General features: G+C 44.1%; 1 protein-coding gene across 7 annotated transcripts in view; it reads left to right on the forward strand.

Annotated features, from left to right (window-relative positions):
- The window catches only part of MBOAT1 (membrane bound O-acyltransferase domain containing 1), a 159562-nt gene that overhangs the window by 52457 nt on the left and 83371 nt on the right, over window positions 1-23734 (forward strand). For all 7 annotated transcript variants that reach the window (XR_011251125.1, XR_011251123.1, XR_011251122.1 and 4 more), the window contains 3 exons: window positions 14697-14842; window positions 15719-15796; window positions 21932-22027. Coding sequence is in view for 3 of the 7 variants with exons in the window: in XM_069562801.1 (XP_069418902.1) it covers window positions 14697-14842; window positions 15719-15796; window positions 21932-22027 (320 nt within the window). In the remaining 4 variants the exon portion in view is untranslated. The remainder of the gene's footprint in view (window positions 1-14696; window positions 14843-15718; window positions 15797-21931; window positions 22028-23734) is intronic.

A 23734-nucleotide genomic window follows, 5' to 3' on the forward strand; every position in this document is an offset into this window, starting at 1 on the left:
CATCTTTCTAAATTCCATATATATGTATTAGCATACTGTATTGGTGTTTTTCTTTCTGGCTTACTTCACTCTGTATTATAGGCTCCAGTTTCATCCACCTCCTTAGAACTGATTCAAGCCACCAGGGAAGCCCCTAGACCCAAGGCTGGTGGGGAGTTTTGGGAGGGTACGCTGGACTGGAGTCAGGCCAGTTTGTTGCTTGGTGACTATGAACCCAGCTGAGTGATTGGCCATCTCTGCGCTCCATTTTTCTCATCTGAAAAATGAGATGTTGGAATTACATGAGAAGATTGAACTAAATGAATCATTCTGGGGGCGCTGAGCAGATGGACTCTGAACCCTGTATCCCCAAGTTTAAATCCCCATATTGCCTCTTATTAGTTGTGTGATATTTAGGAAAATTTTGTGACTTCTCTGTGACTTACAGCCAGAAGGGCTTAGAGCAGTGCTGGAATATATGGGGTTGGTCAAAAGTTCATCTGGGTTTTTTTGTAAGATGTGATGGAAAAACCTGAATGAAGCTTTTGGGCCATCCCAATAGTTAGCACTCTAAATACTGATAGTGTTAATCACTCAGTCATCTCCGATGGACTGTAGCCCATCAGGCCTCTCTGGAATTCTCCAGGCCAGAATACCAGAGTGGGTTGCTTTTCCCTCCTCCAGGGGATCTTCCCGACCCTGGGATTGAACCCAGGTCTCCCGCATTGCAGGCGGATTTTCTACCCTCTGAGCCACCAGGGAAGACTACTCTAAATACTAGCCATCATTAACTGACTAACAATGAAGTTAATTCTAATGGGGGAAATGGTATCTCCAGGGAGGTGGGTGCCAGCATGCTTATGGATAAGGTTTTCCAGGATTCCTCAAATAATCCTGAATTCTATCCGGTCTTCCTTGTCTACTTGGCCAGGGCTTATAAGGATGTGGTTTATGGGGTGGGAAGCAAGCTAGAGTGATATCCTTAAAAGATACTACCCACCTATATTAAGGTTTTTCTTTGCCATGGCTAAAGAGGTGGCTTAAGTATTTCCCCCTTTGTATACACTGGAGTCAGTTTCTAAAGGGTTTTCATTGTAAATTATAATAAATACATGGTATGATATTTACAGAATAAGGTCAGCTATGAGTCTTCCTGTACAATTTAAACTCTAAACTCGCATATAGGATACTGTTCTGAGAAGGTGTTTAGTTGCTAAATTGTGTCCGACTCTTCTGCGACCCCATGGACTGTATCCTGTCCAGCTCATCTGTTGATGGGATTTCCCAGGGAACTATACTGGAGTGGGTTGCCATTTCTTTCTCCAGAGGATCTTGCTGGATCAGGGATCGAACCTGCATCTCTTACATTGCAGGTGGATTCTTTACTGCTGAGCCACCAGGGAGGGTTATCTCATTCCAGAAGGACTGGATGACTTACTCTGAACTAGTGGAAAGAGGCTTGTTAAGTGAGTATAAAAAATTGGGGAGCAGGACTTCCCTGGTGGTCCAGTGGTTAAGACTTTGCCTTCTGATGCAGAGGGTGTGGGTTTAATACCTGGTTGGGGAGCTGAGATCCCACATGCCTTAGGGCCAAAAAACCAGAACATAAAACAGAAGCAATATTGTAAGAAATTCAATAAAAACTTTAAAAATAGTCCATATTAATTTTTTTTTTTTTAAAGCTCAGAGAGAAAGTTTGCACAAGTTGAAGAGCTGTTGGAAATGACTTTGAGCAGCTTAATTAAAGCCTCCCCCTGGACAAGCCTGAGGTCTTGGGAGAAAACCACAGGCAGTGACTAAGCATCTCGCTTTAACTCCTGGAGCTGCCCTGTAGCTGAGTGTTTTGGGACCATTTACTTTATGTCTTAGTTTCCTCAGTAGTCCTTGAGGGTTGTTGGGAAGATTCAGTGAGATGATAGATGTGAAGCGGTAAAGCATCTCCTTGCCGATGCAGGAGATGAGGGTTCGATCCCTGAATCAGGAAGATTCCCCTGGAGGAGGAAGTGGTAACCTCCTCCATGTTGTTGCCTGGGAAATTCCACGGACAGGGGAGCCTGGCAGGCTCCATGGGGATGCAAAAGAGTCGGAGGCAACTGAGAGACTGAACACATACATTTAGAAAAGCAGCCAGTATTTGCGTTGCTCAGTACACATGCATGCTCAGTCAGTGTCGATTGTTGTTACTTACACATGTATGTTTGAAACAAAAGGCTGAGGGATCATGAACTTTCTCAACAAGTGTAAACCCTTCGTGGGCCAATGAGCTTTTGACCTAAGTAGGAGCAGGGACGCCAGGGCACTGTTGGGAAGCCCTCTCAGTAGCTGTTTACAGTGGGCTGAGAGGTACCTCCAGGTGAGGAGGGGTCCCCAGCTTGAGCCTCATGGCATCCCTCACAGTTTGGTTTGGGTATTGCCAACTTCCCACCTGTAGGTCCAAGGAAAATGAGGTCTGTTTCATTCCTTGTCTTTGAGTCAAGGGTTTTTTATTGGAAAGTGTTACAGGCCAAATTATGTTCCTGCAAAAACCCAGTTCTGAAGTCCTAACTCCCAGATGGTTGGATGGCATTGCTGACCCAATGGAGGTGGGTTTGAGCAAACTCTGTGAGATGGTGAAGGACAGAGAAGTCTGGCGTGTTGCAGTCTGTGGGGTCGCAGAGATTCAGACACAACTGAGTGACTGAACAACCAACAGCAACCTCCAGTATCTTAGAACGCGACTGTATTTGGAGATGGTATCTTTCAAGAGTTCACTGAGTTAAATGAGGTCTTTCTTTTGGGTCCTAATCCAATGACAATGTCCTTATAAAAAGGAGGAAATTTGGGAAGACCCTCTGGGAGGGAGATGTCGGCCGTCTGCAGGCCAAGGAGAGAGGCCTCAGAAGAAACCAACCCTGCTGCCATCTTGAATTCGGGGCTTCCAGAATTGTGAGGCAACAAGTTCTGTTGCTGAAACCCTCCAGTCTGTGATACTTTGACATGGCAGCCCTAGCAAACTAGTACAGGTAGCTACTGAATTCTCCCCCGGGTGATAGTATTTCTGGGCAGACTATTTGAAGGTGAAGGAAGTGATACAATATCTTCAGTGGGGACTTAGGCCAGGTTTTCAATTCTGGCTCTGTTTGCTCACTGGCTTTGTGAATTCAGCCTTTGTTTTTTCTTTTCCTCCTGTATAAAGTGAGAGTAAGCTACTTCATAAAGTTGTGATGCTGAAAGGACTTCATCTGTATAAAGTTTATTACTGTGCCTGACACTTAGTAAGCACTCAAAAAGATAGTGTTGTTACAATGAGACGGAATGTCACTTAGGAGTTTGGTTATAAATTTGCACATTGATTATCACTTTTAAGTACTGTTTGCTTACCTACAAGCTTGGAAAATAGCTTATCACAGATTTGAAGGCATTTCTTGCTGACCTCCCCAGGAACTTGGAATTAAAGTATGACAAGGATGTCTTTGAAAGTGCAAAGTAGCTAAAGAGTATGGTACAGCCACTTTTTGTTTTGTGGTACAGAAAGGAATTGCATTTTTTGTTCCCTTCCCCAGCCACATTCATTTGTAGGAGGCAATGCAAAAGAGCACTGTTTGTGAAAGAGGGACGGCTTGCTTTTAAATAAGGAATTGTTTAATTAGGTTGGTTTCATCTTGGGGCATATAAGGCAGTGCTGCTGAGAAAAACATTCCAGGCCTGAACAGCTGCCTTTGTCTCATTGGTGAGCCGCCGGTAAATCACTGTGGTAGGGAAATAATTTTGGATTGTTAATACTTGCTGTTTGTTAAAAATAGCCAGCTTGCATCTCTTCATTAGGAGGAAGGCAGTGTTTTGTGCTCCTGGCAAAGTTTGGGGGGTTTTTTAGAAACATAAATCCCCAAGAAATGCCTTTCAAGCAGCACATGAGAGCAGAAAGATCGAAAACTTCCATTGGAAGATTGCAGCTCATTGTGATTGGGCTTCCCTGTGGCTCAGCTGGTAAAGAATCCGCCTGCAATGCAGGAGACCCTGGTTCCATCCCTGGGTTGGGAAGATCCCCTGGAGGAAGGCATGCAACCCACTCCAGTATTTTTGCCTGGAGAATCCCCATGGACAGAGGAGCCTGGCAGGCTACAGTCCATGGGGTCGGAAGAGTCTAACACAACTGAGCGACTAAGCACCAAGTGATGGGCCTTTGGTGAAATAAGTCAAACCCGTGGGCATGTTTTTTTTTTTTTTTCTTTTTAATGGGAGGATGATTGCTTTACAATATTGTGTTGGTTTCTGCCATACATGACTCAGCCATAGGTATGTTGAACTCATATGTCTGTTGAACTCCCTCCCACCTCCCAGGGCACATGTTTTATTTCCTTGCCGTGACTTTGAAATCTTGCGAGAGTGGTGGAAATTGAGCTCTTGCTGAATCCGGGTTGTGTTTGATCAAAACAGCTGTGCCGTTCCATTTCCTTCTGCAGAAGGGCCTGGGCAATCCTTCCATTGTGAAGGGCGTGTTGTTGGACATCACGAATGGAAATGCAGCTTGCTTTCCTGCTTTAGAGGGAGGGCATCAGTAGAAAAATAAAAACTTGGCACACCTTCCTTTTAAATATGGACGTGTGAAAGTGTTAGTTGCTCAGTCGTGTCCGACTCTTTGCTACCACATGGACTGTAACCCGCCAGGCTCCTCTGTCCATGGGATTTCCCAGGCAAGAATACTGGAGTGGGTTGCCATCCCCTTCTCCAGGGGATCTTCCTGAGTCAGGGATCAAACCTGGGTCTCCCGCATTGCAGGCAGATTCTTTAGTATCTGAAACCACCAGGAAAGGGTTACTAAAAGTAAAGCTATCTATTTTCATCTTGTTTGCCCATCTACATGGTTAACTCCTGACATTTTGCTGCCTGTAAATAGCACACTTTTCTTTAAGATGAAGCTTTCTTCAAGTTAACTTCTGTTTATGCCTAATTCCTCCCTAAACTTGATATATATAGTAAGGGCTAATAAATGCAGCCCTGAGGATAGAGTAAGTAGAATTAAATAAGAATTGTTATGAGTAAGTGCCCTGATTGTGTGTGGTGTGTGTGTGTATGAGAAATTCCATGTGGAAATTGCAATTATAAATTGGAAAAAAATTTACAAAGAATTTGCCAAGATGCCTGCCATCCTGATAAAACAGCCATATTCAATTTGACATGTCTTTGCCTTTTCACATGCTACTATTTTTAAAAATATAGTTGTACATATCTATACAGTTTTATCTTCTGCTTTTTATTAGTTATAGCAAATGTTTTTCATTTTATTATAGGTGCTTTGTAAGGCCCATTTTTAATACTGTTATACTGAACAGGTTTACCATTAATTACTATCTCTCTGTTATCCTACATGTAGGTAGATTTTGCTTCATTTTGTCTTGTAAATAATATCTTGACTTTTGTTCAGCATTAAGCTTTTTATCATTCCAATGAATAAATTTCCAGGAGTTGGTCAAAAGTGTTACTTGTAGTAAATACTATCTACCGTATTCCCCCTTTAAAAAAATTTTTTTTTCCACTTTTTTTGGAGGCTAGTTACAATATTGTACTGGTTTTGTCATACATTGACATGATCATATTCCTTTTGAAAGGATTATAGTGCCAGATGCATCCTTTTTTTCACATGTTAATCAGTGTCTTTACTAATGGTTGAACTTTTAGTTTGCTTCTTCTTGCCGTTAGAAATAATATTGAGGTGTCTTTTTTGTGTGTATTAAAATTTTGGTGCACATTTCTAATAGATAATTGTGGTTTTAAAATTTACAGTCACGCAGACTGGATAGGAGGGGAGTTTGGGGGAGAATGGATACATGTTTATGATGTATAGTTGAGTCTCTTTGCTGTTTACCTGAAATTATCAAAACATTGTTAATCATCTATATTCCAATATAAAGCAAAATATTAAAAAAAATAAGATTTACAGCCACAGACAGATGATACAAAAAAATAGAACTTTAAACATTTTTCCCTACTAAACTTAATTTGGTTTTCAAGCTGAATTGCCAGTTTTAGTCCGCTCACTTCCTGTTTAAGGCTGTGAAGGTTTGCCTCCCTCTACACCTGGGAATGAGTTGCAGGCTCTTGTGCTCTTAGCGGGCATCAGGCCCCTATGCCACTGGGACTTTGCTGGCCTCTACCCCATCTTTGTGTTCCTCTAGAGTGCTTCTCTGGGCTTCCCTGGTGGCTCAGAGGGTAAAGCGTCTGCCTACAATGCGGGAGACCTGGGTTTGATCCCTGGGTCGGGAAGATCCCCTGGAGAAGGAAATGGCAACCCACTCCAGTACTCTTGCCTGGAAAATCCCAGAGAGCTTCTCTATACTGTTGGCCATCTTCCCCGGAGGCATTCTGAGAAGCCAGGCAACCATCTCTTCTACTGTGATACCTGCATGCTTCCTCTAGGCTTTTCTAGGAATCCCATCCACTTAATGGTCTGAGCATCTTTCCTTTTACCCTTTTGTCCCGGTGTCTAAGTGCTGGTCCTGTGTGGTTTTGTGCTAAGTTGCTTCAGTCGTGTCCAACTCTTTGCGACCCTGTGGACTGTAGCCCACCAGGCTCCTCTGCCCATGGGATTCTTCAGGCAAGAATACTGGAGTTGGTTACTGTGCCCTCCTCCATGAGATCTTCTTGACCCAGGGATTGAACCCGCAGCTCCTGCATTACAGGCAGATTCTTTACTGCTGAGCCGCTGGGGAAGCCCCAAGTGCTAGCTCAACCCCATGGAATCTCTCCTTCAGTCTTCTGGCCAAACACTTTTATCAGCTTTTGTGCTGAAAAATAGCTCTTATATCATTAAGAGCTTTTCTCCCCTCTGGGATTATGGTAAAACTCCATACTTTAAATTCTTCAGTTTTGCTCTTCAGCTATGAAGATAAGCTTTCAGAATTAAAAAGGAAAAAGAAAAACTTTCCTAAGTTTCTGGAGACTGTTTTGACTTTCAGATTTATCTCTGCTCTAGGTTTAGAAAACGCTACTCAGGAACTGGAAAACCCAGGGATTGCCTCTCTCATCCTAGGCTGCATGGCCTGTCCCTGGGGAAGAAAGGAATGTGGAGGGCTTGGGCAGCTGCTTGAATGATGGGTGGGAAAGGGAATCAATCCAAGGGCAACAGTGAGACTGGGGAAGCCAATTCTTAACAACACAGCAGTTTAGTGCTGTGACTTAACTGGGGACTGCGTGTTAAGTTCATCAGACGCACAGTTTGTGCGTTGTTGTTGTTCAGTTGCTAAGTTGTGTCCAACTCTTTGTGATACCATGGACTGCAGGGCACCAGGCTTCCCTGTCCTTCACTATCTCCCAGAGTTGGCTCAAACTCATGTCCATTGAGTTGGTAATGCCATCCAACCATCTCATCCTCTGTTGCCTCCTTCTCCTCCTGTGTTAATTTAGTGGATATAGAATAGTATTAATAGCAAGTACTTGTCAGTGCCAGGACTGTTTTGAGTGATCTACATTAACTTCTTTAGTCCTCAAAACAACTTGAGAAGGACAACTACTATTTTTTTTTTTTTTTTTTGTCCGTACCACGTGGCATGAGGGATCTTAGTTCCCTGACCAGGGATTGAACCCTGCATTGGGAGCTTGGAGTTTTAACCACTGGACCAATTGGGAAGTCCCTAGTACTACTGTTATTATCTCCACCACAGGCACTCGGAGCCAAGATGAAATGAGCTTTGTAACTCTTCAGCCTGTACGTGGTGAAGCTGGGTGTTGCAGCCCAGTAAGACTGAGTCTCTAAGTTGTGTTTGACTCTTGTGACCCCATGGACTGTAGCCCACGAGCCCACCAGGCTCCTCTGTCCATAGAATTCTCCAGGCAAGAATACTGGAGTGGGTTGCCATTTCCTACTCCAGGAGATCTTCCCATCCCAAGTAACAAACTCATGTCTCCATTGGCAGGCGGATTCTTTACCACTGAGCCATCAGGGAAGCCCTGGTTCTATTTCTGGTCAGGGACTGGGAGGTGACAAGTACTTCATTTGATTATTATTGAAGGGAAATCCTTTTCTCTTGTATTTGTGACCCTTTTGGCTTTCTTCTTTCAGGAGTTTAATCATTTCATAAAAGGTGGTTCTTTTCCTATTTAGGAAGGCATCATCTCTTTACTGTTTTGGTTTGTTTGTATATTAATATGTATTTCCTCACTAACTTAGCTCTTTCTCTGATGAGGATAAGGAAACCTTCATTTCAACTACTTGGAATCACTCGGGTTTAAAATCTGCATTATCTCAGGTCAGTGACTTGTTTTCCAGAGTTGTGTTATTTTTTAAAAATATTTTTTAATTTATTTGGCGGCAACGGATCTTAGTTGCGATACACGGGGTCTTCATTGCAGGATGTGGGGTTTAGCTCCCTGACCAGGGATCAAACCCAGGCCCCCTGCACTGGGAGCAGAGTGTTAGCCCCTGGACCACCAGGGAAGTCCCGGAGCTGTGTCATTTTAAAACCCTATTTACTATGAAAAAGGTTAAACATAAAACATGGAGATATCAGTAGAGCAAACTTTTCATGTGCCCAACACACAGCCTCAACAGTTTTAAACTCATGGCCAGCCTTGTTTCATCTATACCAGGGTTCTTCACCTTGGCACTATTGACATTTTAGAGTGGAAAAGTCTTTGGATGGGAGGCTGTCCTGTGCCTTGTAGGATATTTACCAGGATCCCTAGCCTCTACCTACTAGATGCCAGTAGCGCTACCCTCCCCGCTTCCTGGTTATGACAACTGGAAGTGCTCCCTGGGGAGCACACCCTCCCGAGTTGAGGGCCACTGACTTATACTCACTCCCCTCTCCCTCCCTGTAAGATTATTTGGAAGTAGATCCCATAGACTGAATCAAACCCATTTGTGGATTTATTTCTGAAATGTAACATTATATATAAAATATAACGTCCGGTTTTGTTAACCCTTCAGAGAAAGTGAAAGATAGTGAAGTCACTCAGTCATGTCCGACTCTTTGCGACCCCGTGGACTGTAGCCCACCAGGCTCCTCCGTCCATGGGATTCTCCAGGCAAGAATACTGGAGTGGGGTGCCATTTCCTTCTTCAGGGGATCTTCCCGACCCAGGGATTGAACCCCAGTCTCCTGCATTGCAGGCAGATGCTTTAACCTCTGAGCCACCAGGGAAGAAAGGAGCAAATATCTAATAATGTTCGTATATGAATCGTTGTCAGGTGGCCACTCTTGGCTGCAGAGATGGTCATAATTCCTACCAGCTACCAGTATTGATATGAACTAGGAAACACAAAGAAATGGATATTGTGCTCCAGCCTGTGTATATTTTTAAAACTGTAGTAATGTATATATGATACAGGGTTTCCCATTTTAAAGCATGTAGTACAATTCAGTGGCACTAAGTACACTCACTCTGTCATGAAACTATTACCAAATAATCCATCTCCAGAACTCTCTTCATCTTGTAAAACTGAAACTCCATACCCATTCAGTAATAATCCTGTTCTCTCCACCCCTCAGTTCCTGGCAAGCACCATTCTGCTTTCAGTCTTGATAAATTTTATTTTTCTAGGTACCTCATATGAAGTGAAGGGAAAGACACTCAGTCATGTCCGACTCTTTGCAACTCCATGGACTATACAGTCCATGGCATTCTCCAGGCCAGAATGCTGGAGTGGGTAGCCTTCCCCTTCTCCAGGGGATCTTCCCAACCCAGGGATCAACCCTAGGTCTCCTGCATTGCAGACGGATTCTTTACCAGCTGAGCTATGAGGGAAGCCTGGTACCTCATATAAGTGGAATCAGATATTTGTCCTTCTGTGTCTGGATTATTTCACTTAGGATATATCTTCAGGGTTTATCTGTGTTGTAGCATGTGTCAGAATTTCCCCCATTTTAAGGTTGAACAATCTTCCATTGTGTGTATTTATACCACATTTTGCATATCCATTCATCTGTTGATAGACATTTGGGTTGAACGTTGTGAACAATGCTGCTCTAAACCTGGTGGGCAGACACCTCTTCAGGACCCTGCTTTCAGTGCTTTGGGGTACACGCCCAAAAGTGGAATTGCTGTATTATAATTTTTTGAAGAACCACCGTACTGTTTTCCATAGCAGCTGTACCATTTTCGATTCCCACCAGCAGTGTACAAGGATTCTAGTTTCTCAAAATCCTTGCCAATGCTCATTATTTTGTTTTTAAAATAATTACCGTCCTAACGGATGTGAAGTGGTATCTAACCGCGGTTCATGGTGTAACTTTTCGGATGTACCTCTAGTAATTGGAAAGTAATTCTGCTAGAACCAAGTGCTGCCATTGTGTGTTTTCACTTCGCCTTAGAATAGTTGGCTCTGGAACCCTCCGCTAGCCATCTGAGGATTGGGTAGAGACTCATTGCTGGGAAGAAGGTGGAGGGGTGGGTCGTGTTTACGTATAGGGGGAAACTTTTAATCCATAATGAAGTGTTGCATTTGGGCATCAAGAGTTCAGGGAGAAGATTCTGGTCAGATGTGGAATCAGAGACCATCAGGGCTGGAAGAGGCATGAAAGACCACTTCAAAAGGAATTGAAACCCAGAGTATGTAAGTCTCTGCTTCTCAACTTGAGGGTAGTGACAATGCCTTGCTCACTGTCCCCAGGATCCTATGGGTAGAGTCAACCAGTAAATGTTTGTGAAATTAACCCATGAATTACCTAAGGCCACCCAGTTGACCTTTTAGTGGCAGAACTAGGGCATTCAGTTGGTTACACATGCTATTACATTGACTATTATAAAAAATAGCAGATTGCCCCCATGGCCAAGTGAGTCATCTTCTTCTTTTTCTCAATCCCTAGGGTAACAAAGTCAGATGTGATTTTCCCACAGTGAGGCCTGCTTTTCCTTGGAGATAGGTTTAGAGGAGTCTTGAAGACAAGCAGCCCAGCTCAGGAGACTTGAGGTTGGCTGAGTGATGGATGCCAATGCCAGGCTTTGATCACTCTTAAATCTATTTCACTTCATCGTTGCCCCTAACTTGCATAGTCCAACCTCCCTGTCCTGTGTTTTGTGTTTTTCATTCTGGAAAAGTCCAGCTCATAATGGGTGCATCTGTAGGACTCTATTCTTCTAAACCAAGTTGTCTCCATCCTGCTTGCATAGAAGAATCACCTGAACGCTTTGAAAAGTCCTGTCGCCAGGCCATCTACATCAGAATGCTTGAGGATAGGGCCTAGGCAACAGTATTTTTAAATGTTCATAACACTCCTCAGTTTTCATTTATTTCCTGATTGTCCATCTGAATCGCATCCCACCTTAACCGTGAACTTCTCATTTACTTTGGGTGTAAAGGGCACACAGTGTTAATGTCATTTTGCAATTACTTGTGGGTTATCTGTTCTGTTGCCAGGTCGACTATAAGCTCCCGCAGGCAAAGATGATGCCTTCTCTCTCCTCCAGCTCAGGGGCTCTCAAGCTTGAGTGTACATCACAGTCTCTTGCGGGGGGTCGGGGTGTGTGTGTGTGATGCATGCAGATTGCTGGGCCCACCCTGGAAATCTCTAATGGGTCAGGGATGGGACCTGAGAGTGTGTGCTTCTAACAGGTTTGCAGGTGAGGCTGCTGGGCAAGGGCCATACTTCTGAGAACTGTTGTTCTAGCCCCTGAGTGTGAGTGAAAGTCACTCAGTCGTGTCCGACTCTCTGTGACCCCATGGACTATACAGCCTGTGGAATTCTCTGGGCCAGAATACTGGAGTGGGTAGCCTTTCTGAATCACTCCTCGTGGCCTGGGATGCTCAGTGATTACTGGCCAGCCAGAAAGAATGGAGCAGATTCCTCCTTGTTTGCACTTCTGAGTCACTGTGCTCCACTGTGGACTGGTCCCTGGGCTGAGAGAATGAAGGAACACGTGATTGATCACCTACAGATGGTCGTAACTTTGACTTTCTAGTTGCTAATTCCTTTACATTCAGAACCTCGCTTAGACAGTTGTTTTCTGTTTGTGTGTGCATGAGGTATTTTTCTTTAGACAATTTTTTTTTTTGATGTGGACCATTTTTTAAAGTCTATATTGAATTTGTTTTAATATTGCTTCTGTTTTATGTTTTGGTTTCTTGGCCCTGAGATACGTGGGATCTTAGCTCTCTGACCAGGGATCAAACCCGCACCCGCTGCATTGGAAGGTGAAATCTTAACCACTGGACTGCTAGGGAAGTCCCTATGTGTGAGTTGTTGGCTGTACATTTAGTCTATAAAGAGATACGACCATATCACACAAGAGAGGATCAGACTTCACCTCCTCTCTGTCTTTCAGGGTAGAGAGGGAGGGTGGAACAGTAGTGGGAACACGTTTTTGGAAAGACTGGTGGAGAATGATCTCCATAGAGTGGAAACTCAGCACAGTCAATTCTTCAAAATAAAATTCTCTGAAAGTATTTCCTATGAATTATAAGGACTATTCTTGTTTTCTTTTATTGTGAAAACAGTCAAGCTGGAATGGAGCTGATGTCGCCTACCTCCAGCCCTACCATGGAGCAAAATAACCCTGATGAATTTCATCAACAGCCACAGTTGTTTTGTAGTGTGAAAAACTGTCAAGGCTGAAGTTGATGATTTATTCAGATACTATTTCCTTGATCCCTTCTAAAAGCAAACTGATGCTGAAGTTTTCATTCTGAATACTCTGAAAAGTCTAAAGGACTTTTCTAGGGTTGATTTAATGGTTAAACCTTTCAATATATTTTGTGTTAAGTCCCTTGCTCTTTCCTAAGGGTATCAGTTCAGTTTAGTTTAGTAGCTCAGTTGTGTCCGACTCTTTGCGACCCCATGGGCCCCAGGGCCAGGCTTCCCTGTCCATCTCCAAGTCCCGGAATTTACTCAAACTCGTGTCCAATGAGTTGGTGATGCCCTCCAACCATCTCATCCTCTGTTGTCCCCTTCTCCTCCTGCCTTCAGTCTTTCCTAGCATCAGGGTCTTTTCAAATGAGTCAGTTCTTCGCATCAGGTGGTCAAAATATTGGAGTTTCAGCATCAGTCCTTCCAATGAATATTCAGGACTGATCTCCTTTAGGATAGACTGGTTTGATCTTCTTGCAGTCCAAGAGAGTCTCAAGAGTCTTCTCCAACACCACAGTTCAAAAGCATCAATTCTTTGGCACTCAGCTTTCTTTAGAGTCCAACTCTCACATCCATACATGACTACTGGAAAAATCATCGCTTTGACTAGACGGACCTTTGTTGGCAAAGTAATATCTGCTTTTTAATATTCTGTCTAGGTTGGTCGTAACTTTTCTTCCAAGGAGCAAGTGTCTTTTAGTTTCATGGCTGCAGTCACCATCTACAGTGATTTTGGAGCCCCCCAAAATAAAGTATCTCACTGTTTCCACTGTTTCCCCATCTATTTGCCATGAAGTGATTGGACCGGATGCCATGATCTTAGTTTTCTGAATGTTGAGCTTTAAGCCAACTTTTTCACTTTCATCAAGAGGCTTTTTAGTTCTGCTTCACTCTCTGCCATAAGAGTGGTATCATCTGCATATCTGAGGTTATTGATATTTCTCCCAGCAATCTTGATTCCAGCTTGTGCTTCATCCAGCTCAGCGTTTCTCGTGATGTACTCTGCATACCTAAGGGTATCAGGAAATTATAAATATTTTATAGTTTCTTTTAGGTGAAATATTTTTGAGAGAGAAATCATTGAGATTTTTCTAAGGAAATATAGTGCCCATTTTACATAACTAGATAGTCTTGATATTGAAAGTTTAATACAGGGCTGTCTCTTTTTCTGAGCATCTTTGGAGTACCCCCTTGGATTTGGGCAATCTCTTATTTGGTGTTAATTTAAAATGAGAAAAATTAGAGTCAGAAAACAGTTGATGAGGGACTTCTCTGGTTAAGACTTCATTCCCTGCAGCAGGTTGCAGGTTTGATCCCTGGTCGGGGAGCTAAGATCCCAGATACCTCAGGGCCAAAAAACCAAAACACAAAGCAGAAGCAATATTATAACAAGTTCAATAAAGACTTTAAAAAAATGGTCCATAATTTAAAAAAAAAAGCCTCCCCAAACCAGCTGATGATTGTTTTGGAGAAGCATTTGCTTTCTTAGGTACCAGTGAGGGACAGGGCTTCCCTTCATAGCTCAGTTGGTAAAGAATCTGCCTGCAATGCAGGAGACTCCGGTTTGATTCCTAGGTCAGGAAGATCCTCTGGAGAAGGGATAGGCTACCCACTCCAGTATTCTTGGGCTTCCCTTATGGCTCAGCTGGTAAAGAATCTGCCTGCAATGGGGAAGGGAAAGGCTACCTACTCCAGTATTCTGTCCTGGAGAATTCCATAGCCTGTGTAGTCCATGGGGTTGCAAAGAGTTGGACACAACTGAGCAATTGTTACTTCACTTCACTGTGAGGAAGCCTCAAGGATTTGATTCATCTGCACCTCAAAAAGAATACGTTCCTTATCTTAGGATAATGCAAAGGGCTGGGGGTAGGGAAGACGCTCAGCAAAGTGACCTCACAGTCAACTAAGGCTCTTTCCAATAAAAAGTCTCCAGTTTGTTGGTGGGAAAGCAACTTTGCCTCATCTCAAAGGATTGGAGAAGAAACTTTTGGGTTGGTCACTTCTTCTACCAGATGAGGGTATGGTTATCTTTTAACCTCCTCCAAACGAGTGCTCTACCGAGCAAAACATCCATGTCTGAGAGACATCTTGATGTAGAATCTGCAAGAAGGAGGGAAAGAAAATCCACACACAGGCCAAAGAGCAAAGGTTCTGATTCTCACTCTCCCCGTCCAGGTGAATTTTGTGGCCTGCCAGCTCTTCGCTTTGTGTGCAGCTTTCTGGTTCCGCCTCTACCTGAGTCCCGGGAAAACCAGTCCTGATGTCCGGCATGCATTTGCCACCATTTTTGGCGTCTATTTTGTCATCTTTTGTTTTGGCTGGTGAGTATGAACCTCCTACATTCTAAATGTTTATCATTTGAGTGTTTTGTGGAGATATTCTTGGCATTTCCCAGATACTAAGGAAGAAAAAATATGACATTTTACTCTTATTGTAAAATAATGGGGATATTGCAGGAATCTCCAGAAACTGAAACCAATAAATTGACTCTAACAGAAGTTAATTCAGTGAATTTTTCTTAAAATTAGACTTCTGCTGATCTCACCCAGGGTCGTGTAAATGGAATGCTCTAAGGTTAAATTTTCCCAGCAAGGAACTTTTCCTAACTGTTATAGCTATTGGTGTTTTTCTTGCATCACTGCTGGAGATACTGGCATTAATCCTGCACTTAGAGTAGAAGAATAGTTTTAGGGCCAGTCTTCGGGAATGTGTCCTTCTTTAGCAGGGAAAGCCTTTTCTCTACTAGGTAAGCTGGGCAGATCTCCTGGGAGGGATACTTCTTGGGGAAGAAGTTCTAGAAATGAACATTTCTGGAAGTTCAACTTGAGGGAATTTGTTCAGAGTAGCAGCTTATGACTCCTCCTCCTCCAATGAAAATTTGAGAAAGGATGATAAGTATTTTGAATCACCCCCAGGTCGAAGTGTTGGCGTCTGGGTCAGCTCAGTTTTGGTCTTGATACTTTAAAGTTAGAAAGAACTCTCTTCTCTGCAGCTGGAGATCTATGTCCTGACTTCCTAGTGTCATTTCAAGGTATCTTACTTGCATAGAATGAAAATGCTTGATTTATTTTCTCTTAAATAAACATGAGTTGACTGATCACTTGCTTTTTGGTGGGAGTGGAGGTGGAGACAGCCAAGAGGTATGTTAATATGAAATGCATTTGGTGTCCTCCCTTTCTCCCCACGATGTCCTGCAGGTATTCTGTGCATCTATTTGTGCTGGTGTTAATGTGCTATGGAATCATGGTCACTGCAAGCATATCCAATATTCACAGGTAAGACCCTGGGGATGAACAATGCAAGGTGAGCTTTTTAATGATCTTTGAAATCTGTTTCCAGGATGAAGGGATGCCTTCTCCCTTAGCCACATGTGGTATATCATAAGTTCTCTGGGATATCTGAAGGGAAGGATGGAAAACCTTAAATTCTGGGGGTCTTTGGAGAAAGCTGTTTGGAAAAAAAAAAGTGTGATGCGAACTAAGATTCAGGGGAAAGAGGGTTTATCAGAATTAGGCAGCCTTATTTGTCATGGCACCACCCTGGAAAGGGGTCACCTTATGGAATACTACTCAGCCATGAAAAAGAATGACTAATTGCTACACACAATGCCACGGATGAATCTCAACATCAATGTGCTGGATGAAGGAGATCCCACGAATTCTGTTCTCAAAAAAGCAAACTAAGCTGTAGTGACAGAAATCAGATTGGGGTAACTGGTAGCAAGATGGCTCAGGGAGATGTGAAAGGGATCATGAGAGGCGTGAATCAGCCTAGGGAGGGGGTGATGGATATGTCTGTTATCTTGAACTTGGCTCTGATTTTCTGAGTATGATGTGTCAAAACTTTGGATACTTTAAATATGCCCAAAGAAGTGTTAAGAAAGGAAGAAATATTCTTCCTATGATATTTTGACTTCAAAGTGCAGAAGTAATTTAATTCTACCTTGAAGGCTGCATGCTTGGACAATCCAGGAAAATACCTGGAGTGGCTGTCTTGCACTGTCTCTGATTCCTGTGGTCTTTCTGAAACCTCAGAATTAATTCAGCCTCTCAGTAACACTGGAATGTGAGCTCTGTGAAAACAAAGACTTTTCTCTCCACTATTGTAGCCTCAGAGCCTAGAACAATACCTGGCACAAGTAAAGACTCAGTAAATATTTATGGAATGAATGACTGAATATACTTGAAAATACATTCACGCTTCGATGGCTTCCTTTTTGATAACTTCTCTGGAAAAGCAAATGTCTTATTTCAACCTCGGAAAACTCTTTGATTAATGAGACTATTAGCACAATAGTTTTACTTCTTAAAAGCATTGGAATTTAATTTTTTAGTGTATCATCTTGCAATTACTTCCAATACATTTTTGGTTTGCAAGGGAAAATATTTTTGCCTGCTTTTAACTTGGATAGTCATTGAACTTCATATTCAAATGAACTTGGGAAATTTGAATTCTAATCATCTCTCTCAAGAGTTGACTCATTGGAAAAGACTCTGATGCTGGGAGGGATTGGGGGCAGGAGGAGAAGGGGACGTCAGAGGATAAGATGGCTGGATGGCATCACCGACTCGAGGGACGTGAGTTTGAGTGAACTCCTGGAGCTAGTGATGGACAGGGAGGCCTGGCGTGCTGCAATTCATGGGGTCGCAAAGAGTCGGACACGACTGAGTAACTGAACTGAATCATCTCTCTGCTAAGTGTCTTCCTTAAAGGGATAGAGTCATTCCTTCAGAAGGGAAATAGGAAATCTGTATTTCTACAATTTGTTAAGAATGGATTTGGGAAATGCTTCATGTTATGACAAAATGCTTTCTTTTTCAGTGGGAGGTAAAAATGTGTGGCTTTTCCTCCACTTGACACTGGAAGCAATTAAATGATGAATATAAATGTCACATCTCTCAAGCAGGTTTCCAGCTACCTTACAAACTATAATTTGTCAGCTCTCCCTGCATCTGTGTGATGCTGGTGAGGTGGGGTCCATTTTTCAGAGGGTCCAGCGGTATTTCCAGGCTTGCTGTGTTAGTCTCCAGCCAGGAGTGGAATCCTCCGGCCTTGGGAGGGAGAGCCCTTCACGGGCAGGCTCCGACTGTTTGCTTCTTCATGATAACATTGTGGTAGCAGAGGGCCGTGTCCTAAGACTGGAAAGAAAAAAAGCCAGAACAAATTCTTCTCCTCTGTCTGTGCTTGTGTGGTTGCCAGGACTGCTGAAGTCAGGAGTGGTTCACATTTCCCAGTGGAGGGAAGTTGTTTCCTCTTGCTGCTGGGAAAAAACTCCAGGCAGGGGTCAGGAAACCTGGCTGTTTCCAGCGGCATGAGGTTGGAAAAGCCAGGCGGCTTCTTTGCGTGTCGGGCTTCCCGCCTGTGCGGTGTGGGGTTTGTCCTGGTGTTTGTCGTTTAGTGGCTGAGTCTTGTCCGATTCTTTGCGACCTCATGGACCGTAGCCTGCCAGGCCCCTCTGTCCATGGGATTCCCTAGGCGAGAACACTGGAGTGGGTTGCCATTTCCTACTCCAGGGGATTTTCCCGATCCAGGGATTGAACCCACATCTCCTGCACTGGCAGGTGGATTCTTTACCACCGAGCCACCAGGGGATGGTTTGAGCTTAAGTTCGCTTCAAGATTGCTGGGTTCTTTGTGAATTGTTTTCCTCCGCCTTTCCCTGAGTTATGAGCTGTGTTCTATGCATAGCTGGGAATAGGAGGGCAAGACTGGTACTTGCTGCCATGTGGACCTAACCCACTGCAGAGCTGCCTGTTATTCAGGATTTATCTAGAGAGTTCATGGGGTACCAATTCTGTTTCCTTCCCAGGCCCCTCTGTTGGGCAAAAATCACGGGTTTTCACTTACTTTGTATGAACCCACTGGAACAGAATACAGTACCTCCTGGGATGGAAGGCCTCGTGTCAGAACTTGGTGATGCAGTTACCCACTTTTGAGGCCAAGCTCTCTTAAATATATTTCATTATTTTGATATATAAACTCTTATTGAGTGTATCAGTATACAATTACATTTACTATTTCCTATCATTACAGCAAATATATTCTTTCTAGAAGAACTCTATAGGATATAGATTTTTATTTCCTGAGATGGAAAATGATGAAAGTTCAGAGAGGTGAATGGGTGTACGTGTTCAGCCATTCAGTCGTGTCCGGCTCCTTTGTAGCCCTCCAGACTCCTCTGTCCATGAAATTTCCCAGGCAAGAATACTGGAGTTGGTTGCCATTTCCTACTCCAGGGTATCTTTCCCACCCAGGGACTGAATCCGAATCGCTTGTGTCTCCTGCATTGGCAGGAGGATTCTTTACCACTGGTGCCACCTGGAAAGCCCCGAGTATACAAATGGCTCTGCAGTTCAGTGAGTTTTCACAAAGTGAACACACCCCTGCAACTGCCACGAAGGTCAGTGAGGATTGTGTTACCGTCACGCATGTTCCAATCTCTACCACACCCTTCCTTCCTAAGATAACTACTAGCCTGACTTCTCACACCTGCAAAGGAGTTTGGCCAGTACTTGGATTTGAACTCATGTTGGTCTGTGCCCAGAAAACACGCTCTTTCTGCTGCTCCTGGATTCAGGTTTTTCAGGGGAAATGAATGTATTTCTCTGTTGTTTGGGGACTCAGTACTTGGCCCCACCCTTGGTAGGTCGGTCGTTTTATAATAATTGAATTAAACTTGCTTTTCTCTCTGGGTGAAGGGTCCCAGGAAGGCCTGGTTGTAGCTCCTTTTGATTCGAAAGGATTCTGGAAAAGTCTCTCGAATCTTCTTTGTGCTACTGCCTTGACCCTTGTGAACTGGCTTGGGAAGGGGAACAGATAATAGAGGGAAAAAGTCTAACTCCATTCTAGTACTTCAGCTCATAAGGGAGTTTTTTCTTAAACATTTGCTTTGTGCACCATCTTCTTGGTCTGGAAAGGGTTATGGTTGAACCCAGGGACGGAAAAATCATTTCTGTGTGGTAAGATCTTTGCTTGCAAATAATGAAGAGAACTAAAGTTGTGGAATGCTTTACTGTATCTGGCTCAGCATCCTGCTTTCCCTTGCTACCAGATGAATGTTTATTATCCCTTCTTAATATTCCTGAGGTTGATCTAGTCTTCATGAGTTATTTTAATGTGAATTTGTGAATTTCAACATCATTTGGTATCAGAATATACATCTTCCCAGTTTTATTACATTTGCTTGAAAATCATCCTTGTGCATTTATGTCTGTTTTTGATGGGCTCCTAAACCATTCAGTTCAGTTCTGTTCAGTCACTCAGTTGTGTCTGACTCTTCGTGACCCATGGACTACAGCATGCCGGGCTTCCCTGTCCATCACCAACTCCTGGAGCTTGCTCAGACTCATGTCCAGCGAGTTGATGATGCCATCCAACCATCTCATCCTCTGTCGTCCCCTTCTCCTCCTGCCTTCAATCCTTCCCAGAATCAGGGTCTTTTTCAGTGAGTCAGTTCTTCTCATCAGGTGGCCAAAGTATTGGAGTTTCCTGCTTCAGCCTCAGTACTTCCAATGAATATTCAGGACTGATTTCCTTTAGGATGGACTGGTTGGATCTCCTTGCAGTCTGAGGGACTCTCAAGAGTCTTCTCTAACACCACAACCACAGTTTGAAAGCATCAATTCTTCAGTGCTCAGCTTTCTTTATGGTCCAACTCTCACATCCATACACAACTACTGGAAAAAACCATAGCTTTGACTAGATGGACCTTTGTTGGCATAGCAATGTCTCTGCTTTTTAATATGCTGTCTAGGTTGGTCATAGCTTTTCTTCCAAGGTGTTTAATGTTCTCAGTTTAGTTCATTTCAACTAACAGTTAAGTGAACCTCTTGATGGCCAAGAGTTTGGGTGCTCGAGGTTACAATGAATTGGAGAAACAGATACATGTAATTTTAATGTTATGATGACATGTTAGCATAGGGCACTGGAGAACACAGGCAGTAGAGCAGTGAATTGTGTTGGGCATTGGGGTGGGGTGGATGGAGCAAGACTATGCTAATGACATTAGAGCTCAGCCATGTCAGATAATTTGTGTCCAGATAGACCATACGAGGGAGCAAAGGCTTGCAGGCAGAGGAAGGAGAAAGAAATCTGGCCTGAAAATTCAGGATTTAATTGTGGGAAGGGAGCAGTCTGGTGTGGTTTAGCACATGATGGACATGCAATGTGGCTGGAGATGATCCAGAAAGGAACTGTTAAGCTAGAGCTTAGCATGTGCAGCACCTGGAATGCTGTATTCAGGAGACTTGATGTGATTAGACAGTAGGGAGTAGGCGTGGGGCAGAGGAGCAAGACTTGTTTAAACGGCTTTATTCATTTATCTATGGCTGCGCTGGGTCTTTGTTGCTGCGCCCAGGCTTTCTCTTACTGCAGACAGTCAGGGTTGCTGTTTAGTTGGGGTGCGTGGAGTTCTCATTGCCGCAGCGTCTCTTGTTGTGGAGTACAGGCTCTAGGGCATGTGGGCTTCAGTAGCTCTGGGCTTAGTTGCCCCAGGGAAGGTGGGATCTTCCCGAACCAGAGATTGAACCCTGTGGCTTTTAAGTCAAGAAACATTCATTCATTGTGTGTTCATTCAACACTGGCAACAGTCGCAGCTAGTGGTGAATGAAACACACCTGGCCATCCTTACTTTCATGGGGCTTTCCGGCTTGTAAGGGAGACAGTGGTTAATCAGGTGATCACATACCTGTATATGTACAAGCTGATGAATGTTCTTAATGGCATGCATGCGTGTGTGTGTGTGTGTGTACATTGCTGGTTTATACTGTAGTTTGATCCTCTGAAGGAGGCCATGGAGTGAACAGGAGAAGGTGGAAACTGAAGCCTCAGGCATCAGCAGGGAGGATCCTGAGCAGCGCATTGGGACTGCTGACGCCTAAGGAGTAGAGGGAGGAAGATAGGCTGAGCAAGAGCCTTGGAAGAACTGACCAGAGAGCTGGGAAGGAAACAAGGAGAATGGAAGCCAAGGAACAAAGTGTTTCAGGAAGGGAGTGGTTGGCAATAGGATGATTTATATTTTAGGAAGATCACTGTGTAAACAGGATGGTTTGTGAAGAGGAGGATCTGAGTGCAGGACCTTACAGGTCCGTGGTTCCCAGCTCTGGCTGCACATTGGAGTGACACCTGCCATGTGTATCTCTTATCAATGAAATTAGAATATCCAGGGGTGGGGCCAGTTACTCCCCAGGTGATTCCATCATGCTGCCCGAGTTGAGAAGGACTGCCGTGGTCCAGAAGAGGAAAGATGAAGGGCTGAGAGCCGTGGGTGTGCAAGTGAGGAGCAGGGATGTGCTGGGGGGGAGGTGGACCAGATAGGACTTTGTGGCTAATTGCATGTGGGGGGTGAAGGAGGGAAAGTCAGCTGAGTGCTTGCACAATGATCTGATGCTCGGTGTGTTTTTTTGGTTCCAGATACTCCTTTTTTGTAGCAATGGGCTACCTTACAGTCTGCCACATCAGTCGAATCTACATCTTCCACTACGGAATTCTCACTACAGATTTTTCTGGGTGAGTATCCTCATTTGCGTTGGGGTGGTTGGGTGGCTGACTTTGACTCAGTCCCCTGGGTTCTGGAAAGATCGAGAACACAGGTATGAGTCATCAGTGATGTGGTTAAGTCATTTGGTAAGACGGTGCATGTGAGGTTGAGGGCGGTGATTTGATTGCTCCGTAGGATGGTGAGCTCTGCCATTGTCGTAAGGTAGGGTCGCCAGCCACATGCTGTGGGCTCTGTCTGGGCTGCCACTTGTTTCTGTAGTTATATTGGAACATGCCCAGGCACTTACTCATGTATTTGTTATCTGCGGCTGCTTTTTGCGCTACGGTGGTAGCGCTGAGTAGTTATGACAGAAACCATACGACCTTACAGAAGCCAAAATATTTCCTATCATGCTCTGTACAGAAAAGTCTGCCAACCCCTATTCTAAGGTCCCAAACACAGAGTTGGTGTTTTATCTCTTACAGTTAATAACACAAAATTTTTCCATAGGAGCTGATAAACATTGGGCTGGCCAAAAAGTTCATTCGGGTTTTTCCATGTGCTGTTACGGAAAAGCCAGATGAGCTTTTTGGCCAGTCCAACAGCTGCTCTGTGAGCCCCATTGAGTGCCCCCTGGCTGCTCTGGCCTTCTTCCCAGGTCCCCTCTGCAGCTCCCCCAGGCTGCTGGCAACCAGAAGGGTACTGTCTGGCATAGCAGGGGTCTCCATCCTCCTTGTAGAATTGTGTCTGTCACCGTGGCCTTCACCCGGGGGGCCACCCCCTCTCCTAGTGGGTCCCCTAGTGAAGGTGACGGTGGATCAGAGAAAAATTTGTGCTCTGTTGATGTTCTTTCAGGAACAGCTTTTTGCGAATCTTGAGGAACGGGCACTAAAGGAGAGTTCCTCCTCCTTACACATCATGTATTCTCCACTTCACTTCCTTAGAGTTTCGCTTCTCTTCTATGCAGGCAGCCTGAGGTCAGGGAGGGCCTGGGTTCTCCTCTCAGGTTGACCTGCCTTTCATGGGCTGAGTTGGTAGAGAGTAATCAATGAAATAAGGGCTGCAACTTACCACTCATTTGTATGAACTTCCCAGGTTGTGCAACTAAACGCTCCCACTGTGACGAGGCTTCAGGAGGCAAAGTGTTGCTTGGAACACAAAAACTGTTGCCTTGAAACTTCCACAACCCTAGTTTGGTCTCAGACTGGCTTTCTGGGCATAAGTTCCTCTTACCCTCAGTCCTCTGGGTTTTGCCTTTTTCTCTTTGAGTTGCATCCTTTCTTTATTCCTTTCCTCCCAGATTGTGGACCACTATTTTTCAGTTTTCTTGAAACAAATTCACAAACTTCTTTCTGTTTTGTCAGTGATGTGTATGGCTAGCAAAATATGGAAAATATGGGAGCAACAAAGATTAGCAACATAGTCGCAAAGTTATAGCATTAAAAGTAATTTCAAAATGGTCATCGTAACTCTCCTTAGAGTTTAATCAACAAACTTCAGTTTTTTTGGTTTAACTCCAGAATTGTGTCCCCTGTTCCCCATACTTAGAAGAGCTTCTGGCACGTCATAGTGAAAGTGAAGTCGTTCAGTTTCTTTGCGACCCCATGGACTGTGGCCTACCAGATTCCTCCGTCCATAGGATTTTCCGGGCAAGAGTACTGGAGTGGGTTGCCATTTCCTTCTCCAGGAGATCTTCTCGACCCAAGGATTGAACCTGGGTCTCCCGCATTGGAGGC

Source organism: Ovis canadensis, chromosome 20, assembly GCF_042477335.2.
Source record: "Ovis canadensis isolate MfBH-ARS-UI-01 breed Bighorn chromosome 20, ARS-UI_OviCan_v2, whole genome shotgun sequence".
Classification (NCBI taxonomy): domain Eukaryota; kingdom Metazoa; phylum Chordata; class Mammalia; order Artiodactyla; family Bovidae; genus Ovis; species Ovis canadensis.